The sequence below is a fragment of the Octopus bimaculoides genome, unplaced genomic scaffold, assembly GCF_001194135.2.
Source record: "Octopus bimaculoides isolate UCB-OBI-ISO-001 unplaced genomic scaffold, ASM119413v2 Scaffold_102864, whole genome shotgun sequence".
Classification (NCBI taxonomy): domain Eukaryota; kingdom Metazoa; phylum Mollusca; class Cephalopoda; order Octopoda; family Octopodidae; genus Octopus; species Octopus bimaculoides.
This window is the reverse complement of record NW_026389128.1, coordinates 3,168-9,497: the sequence shown is the minus strand read 5'-3', so window position 1 is coordinate 9,497 and position 6,330 is coordinate 3,168. Positions and strand designations below refer to the sequence as shown.

Genomic DNA, 6,330 nt, shown 5'->3' with positions numbered 1-6,330 from the left:
ACTCTCTCTCTCTGTCTTTCTGTCTCTCTCTTTCTCTCTTTCTCTCTCTCTGTGAAAGTATCTGTCATTACAGTATCGAAATGTGATTGTTTCAGTTAGTGGAATAGTTTCAATTTTAAAGTGAAAGTATTTGACATGAGTGTTTTTGTTTCACTTTTGACACGTAATACTTAAATAGTGGAGGAGATATTATGTTGCCGTGTGCTCGAACTCTGCAAGAAGTTAAGAATTTTGACTAAAACACAACTGGAACCCTAAGTAAGGCATGTGTAAAATTTGAATGAAATTGGTTGCGTAGTTCTCGAGTTTTAGGGATTCACACAAACAGACAGACAGACAGACAGACACACATTCTCATTTTTATATATATAGATAATGAATACAAGATATGATAATTTCATGTTTTTTTTTATTGTATAAAATTAAAATTATTGTGTACAAATAAATTACAGTACACTCAAATGCATAACAACTTGAAATCTTTGGGATTTGGACTTTCTATGGTGTTTTGTCTCAGGTTCATCCCTGTATAACATCCAACAGTAGTCAGCTAACATTCCTGCATTCCAAAATCCTTGATATCATTGTTCCATCGATGCAATATCTTGAAGAAAGCGTTCCCTTGCTCATCAGACACTGCTCCAAGGTTCTCTGCAAAAAAGTCCAGATGTGAATCAAGGAAATGAACTTTTAGGGACATCCGACAGCCCATTGCAGCGTAGGAGTCTACAAGACATTTCACTCCATTTCTAAACTCTAGAGATCTCTTGTTGCCTAGGAAAGTTTCACAGAGCCATTTGAAGGATTTCCAGGCTTTTAACTCAATCTCATCCAGTGCTGTGAGGAAGTGGTTGTCCTTCAAGAGTTTTTTTAATCTGCGGACCTATGAACACGCCCTCCTTCAGTTTTGCCTCGGTGATTTTTTGGAAATTTGGCCTTCACATATTCAAAACCTTTTGAGCTTTTCCGGGCAAGTGTCTTCACGAATTGTTTCATGAGGCCAAACTTTATGTAAAGAGGGGGAAGAAAAACATTTTCTGGGTTAAAAAGTGGCTCACTCTGGATGCTAGAAACTCCCGGCTCATGATTTTCGCAAAGGCCACTCTGATTGCACATAGTGCTTGATAGTTGCACGACTGTCCCACAGGCATAAAAAGCAACAATATTTCGTGATTGCATTCCCATCAATATTCCAATCACTTTCAAGTCCCCACAGATTTTCCAGCTGAAGCTTATATACTTTATGGCATTGAGGAGTACTTGCATGTTTTCATAACACTCCTTCATGTGCACTGAATGTCCTATGGGAATGGATGGTTTCTTATTGCCGTTGTGTAGTAGTACTGCCTTGAGGCTTCTCTTAGATGAGGCAATGAATAAGCGCGATTCAGCTGGAACATGCTCTTGGAACAAACAGTGAAATAACTCATCAGTGTTATTACTGAAAGAAAGTGGTCCATCAACAGAGAAGCATGAAGTCAGATCCCTATTTCTCTTCCTGAAATGAGTAATACAAACATCTTTATTAAGCAGAGATTTTTCATGTAGGCAAGATGCTAATAGTTCAGCTTTATCCTTCGACAATGACAAGTCTCTAACTAAATCATTTAACTCTCCTTGAGAAAATTTCTGTGGTACGTCTTCATTTTCAATCGTGAAATCTGCATCCACTTCAGTGTCTTCCACAGCAGTAGTATTTTCTTCAGGAAATACATCTTCGTCAGACATCTGAAGGCCATTTTCTGGTGGTATTGGAATAGGAAGATCATCATCGTTGTGTGATACCCGTCTTCTTGCTGATTCCAAGTTGGGATACACAATCTTATGCTAACCCACATACATTAACATTGCAGAAATAACAGTCCATGAAATGATCCTTTGGCTCTCTCCATATCATAGGTATTGCAAATGGCATTACTCTCTTCTTCTTATTTAACCAATCCCTTAGTCCATATGAACAAGCTGAGCAGATGATGTGCAGGGCCCATCTCTTATCTTGATCCCTAAGAGAGCAGCCAACGTATAATTGGTAGACCTTCTTGATTTCACTTGTGATGGCACGTTTCTGAGCTTTGGTGGTAAATGAACCACAGACATGACAAAATATATCAGGACTGTTCTTGCAATGCCTTGACATCCTGAGTAGAATTTGATGATGGTGATGACTTGGCACCTTAAACAGAAAGTAAAATTTATGAAAAGATGATGAAAACATAAAATGAATACAAATAGTTATAAGACAGAAGTCAGAATTTACCTGTATAAGACGTTTACGTGTAGCGATACTGCTGATGGGAGTTATATACCTCTCTTATCTCATCAGAAAAACTGTGCCTGATAGAAGGAAACCGATTACATTTTTGAAATTCACGGACAAAACTACATCTAAAACACCATATAACATCCCTGATGTAAATTGGTTGTTGACCAGTGTAATTCTTTAACATCTAGATTATTAACCGAGAATCTATGTTCTACTTCAGCATGTTGTTGGAGCAGGGACAAGCTTTTCTCCTCTTTGTATGTGTTTTTCTAATTCTATATGATTGCACATGCAGAACACATTCCTCACCACTATTAGGATATGGAACTTATTGCTTTCTGCAAGTGTTCTTCTGTACCAAGTATTTAGAAGACATGAGTTTGGCATAGGGGGAATGAAGGACCTGGGCCTTATTTCAGCCAGAGCTCCGTGTCTAAAACCGCTAGCCTACAGTAAGGGTGCTCGCTATGGTAATCTACTGTTCCTTTAATACTCTGCTGGATGGAGTTAGCGATTTGTTCGATGCTCTCCATGGTGTTACCTTTTACTTCGTCGACACTGGTTTGTGGGGCTGCTTTGGCCACTATATTAATATCACCCACACAGCGGAAGTACATGGTTAGGGTTATGGAATTCCCTGCTAATTTCTCTTTGAGTCTCCTATCCCACCATATCATAAATAGGTTAGCCACATCGCCAGCGTGTCTGACACCCATGATTGCATCTTCCTGTTGGGTGAATATCTTGTTATTAAACTTGAATATGTGGCCCTTCATTATGCCTCTGGTACTCGTACCCAGCACATGTGAGACCATTTCTTTAACCTCGTCATAGTTTTCGGGGATCCACGTAGTTCTGGTCCACTCGTTCAATCTAACTCTCTAGGGATCTTCTTGAGCACTGATATTGTAGTAGGGAGTCTGCCTCTTACTGATCTAATGGGGCAGACACAATTAAGGTCGTATTCATCTGAGTACTCTTTGTAACATGTAAGTCAATGGAGGGGACCCATTTCTTCTCTGTTAACACCACGAAACTCCACGTCGCTCTCGCTGTTCATCTCCACACATTTCTCCACAGCAAAAGTAACGGCAATGGATGACTATAAGGATACTACATCCATACGCCTATTGCGCCCCCTGACAGGTCACAAGCATGGTTGCATTCATTGATTCTGCTGAGAAGGTCCTCTGTGATGTCACACACCTTCGGGGGCTTTCTGATCAGGAAGCAAGAAATTTTGTAGTTGCTGACAACGGTGGCTGTGCAAAACGGTCTCGTTGGTGACCCTATCACCAGATCAGTGGTCGCTTTATGGTCCTTGTGGAGCCCATACAGTGCTGGGATATCGTTATTTGTGGCCCGGAAGTTGTTGGTCTTGCATTTCGTTTCTCCTAGAATATTTGCTCCTAGAATGCTTGAGCATTGAGGATATTTTTCCTTCTCTTCATACTCTTCTACCGTTGTTTCACTCATGTTGGTGATGTGGATTGCATTGCTTGGACATACTTCGACAGGCTGTCTATTGATGTTCTGCCGCACTTCTCTGTGGGGAAGCACACAACTTCCTTATTTTTTGTGCGCTGAATGAGTTTGTGCAGGCTACTTGCGGATTTCTTATCGAGTTGTTGTGCCTCTCTCCTACTCTGTCTTCTCGTGTACTCTTCCAAAATCTAAGACTTTGGACTAGTTATGGGGAATTGTGCTTCTATTTCGTCAATGGTCCACTGTGGGATACAAACTCCTTTGTTGAAAGGTAGGGTTGTCGGATGAATGCGACTCATATCTTACGACTTATCACATGGATTGAAGAATAGGGTGCGAAGGGAGTTAATCTCATTTATAACTGTTCAATTATTTTCTATCCTATCATTTCTATGGTTACTATCTCTTTGATTGTCTCTGTTTTTGTTATTGTTGTTGGTGTTGTTGATGTTGTTGGTGTTGGTGGTGGTGTTTCTATGTGTATTGTTGCCACTATTGTTTGTGTTGGTTTGCCTGTTTTCATCGTTGTTTTTGTTGGAGTTCTTGTTGTCATTACTATCCCGACTATTATCGTTATTCTTACAGCTACGCTTATTACCTCTGCCTTCGCTAAGGCGGAGGTGTTGTTTTCAGTCGTGTTTGTTTGTTTGTCTGTGGACAAGATATCTCTCGAACCGCCAGATGGAATCGGATAAAGCTTTCAGGGAAGTCTACCCTCGTAACTGGCACGAACTGATTAGATTTTGCGATCAATCCTGTAATGGACAAGGATTCTAGATTATTTTTCCTGTTTCTTTTTTATTTAATTTTTGAAGGAGGTCGGGTTCCTTTTTTAGTATTCTCGTTTGTAAGAGCAGTTGAGTTTATTTCTGATATTCTCATTTAAAAAATCATCTCTGGCTAAACGTTGAGAGGACGTTGGTGTTGTCCTGGCAGTGCTCTTGTTGTTATTGTCATTACTGCTATTGTTAAGGCGGCGAGCTGGCAAAATCGTTAGCGCGCTGGATGATATGCTTCGTGGTGTTTCGTTTGTCGTTAAGTTCTGATTTCAAATTCCGCCGAGGTCGACTTTGCCTTTAATCAGAAATTCCGACTAGGAAACTACAGTTGAAGGAAGAATAGATAATAGCAGACATGAACATAGCACATTCGATAGTAGTAGTAGGATTAATAATAATAGCGATAATATTAATAATAATAATGACCATATGAATAATAATAATATTAATAGTAGTAATTCTCCTAGTTGCAATTGTAGAGTTAGGTCCCACTGGCTGTTATTAGGCCGATGTCTTACCCAAAACGTAATTTACAAATGTACAGTCATAACTATAACTGGTAACTTTATATATATATAGGATGTTCTACTAATATGAAAAAAGGTATTTATAGTCATTTTTCCTCTTTTAGACTTAAACATACGGCTAACTGTACATCATCATCTAGTAAGGCTTGGGAACTGAAGGAAAGCGAGATTAGTGTTAAATGGGAAATAATAAGGAAAGCACAGACTTATAGAAATAATAGGTACGGGTGTGAGCTGTGCCCTATGGAAACATGAGATTTTTAGGCATAAGGACAAGAAATACCTGATTAACAATAGATTGGACCTAAGGGTATCATGTGTACATAGTGTCACCCGTACATTTAAATATAGATACCACCTAATAAGTAAATAATTAAGCATAATGATAGAATTATTAAACAAACTCTATATAAACCTCTCTGCTGTTGATAATATGGTATATATATATATATATACTTCTTCATGGTTTTAGTAATTAAACTATTTATTCCTTTCTATGGTATTCTACACTTCTGATCATATTATCATTTTTATAATAGCCTTTATGTAAGTAAACCTCCTAATTTTTGTACCCCTAGAAATTTATATTACCTTGTTTATAATAGCACCGGTAGCTTCAAAATTTATTATATACCTCTTAGATTATAATTAATATATAGTTTGCATGTTCTATCACCCCAGTAATCCTTTAGTAAATGCCAGTGATCAGTCTTTACAGATACCACCTAATAAGTAAATAATCAAGTATATGAATGAATATTAAATTAATTCTATGTAATTTTCCCCTCTCTCTATTCTTGAAAGTTTTGGTATATATTCAAAATTATTCAAAATTTATCTTTTTGGTTATAATATTTTTCTTGATAACCCTAAATTTTATCTTTATACAATACTAGCAGTATAACCCGACCTTGTCCGGGTGTGACTTATGCCATCTACGATAAGTCTTGTTAGCTGAAAATCAACTAAAAAAGAAAGCCTTACAATGAAAAAACCCTTATGATGTAAATATGTTCATAATTCAAAAGACGATGAAATTAATAGGGAAAGTCTGAAGGTTGTTTTGCGTAAAATTATTAAGCATACGTAAATTTCATCCGTGTAATTGGCTATAGAAATGTTTGTGCAAAACAACTTTTTGCGCTGCCCTGATTATACATAGCAGGGTAATCCCTTTTCACAGGAGCTAGGATGGCAATTTGTGATGAAGCAATTGCTGGCGATCTGTTGCTAAACAGTTTTGCCAGAATTCTATCAGATTGGGCAGAAGGTGTTG

The 6,330-nt window shown here is 38.0% G+C and overlaps 1 protein-coding gene across 1 annotated transcript; it reads right to left on the bottom strand.

Moving 5' to 3' along the window:
• Positions 1 to 329: 329 nt before the first annotated feature.
• LOC128251480 (uncharacterized) lies at positions 330 to 2,548 on the bottom strand. Its single transcript, XM_052978309.1, has 2 exons — positions 2,258 to 2,548; positions 330 to 2,173 (listed from the first exon to the last, which is right to left on the bottom strand). The coding sequence occupies exon 2, from the start codon at positions 1,726 to 1,728 to the stop codon at positions 871 to 873; it is 858 nt and encodes a 285-aa protein (XP_052834269.1). The 5' UTR covers positions 1,729 to 2,173; positions 2,258 to 2,548; the 3' UTR covers positions 330 to 870.
• Between the last annotated feature and the right edge of the window lie 3,782 nt (positions 2,549 to 6,330).

Coding starts and splice junctions, on each gene's coding strand:
- LOC128251480 (XM_052978309.1), bottom strand. CDS start 1,728: ATGTCTGACGAAGATGTATTTCCTGAAGAAAATACTACTGCTGTGGAA.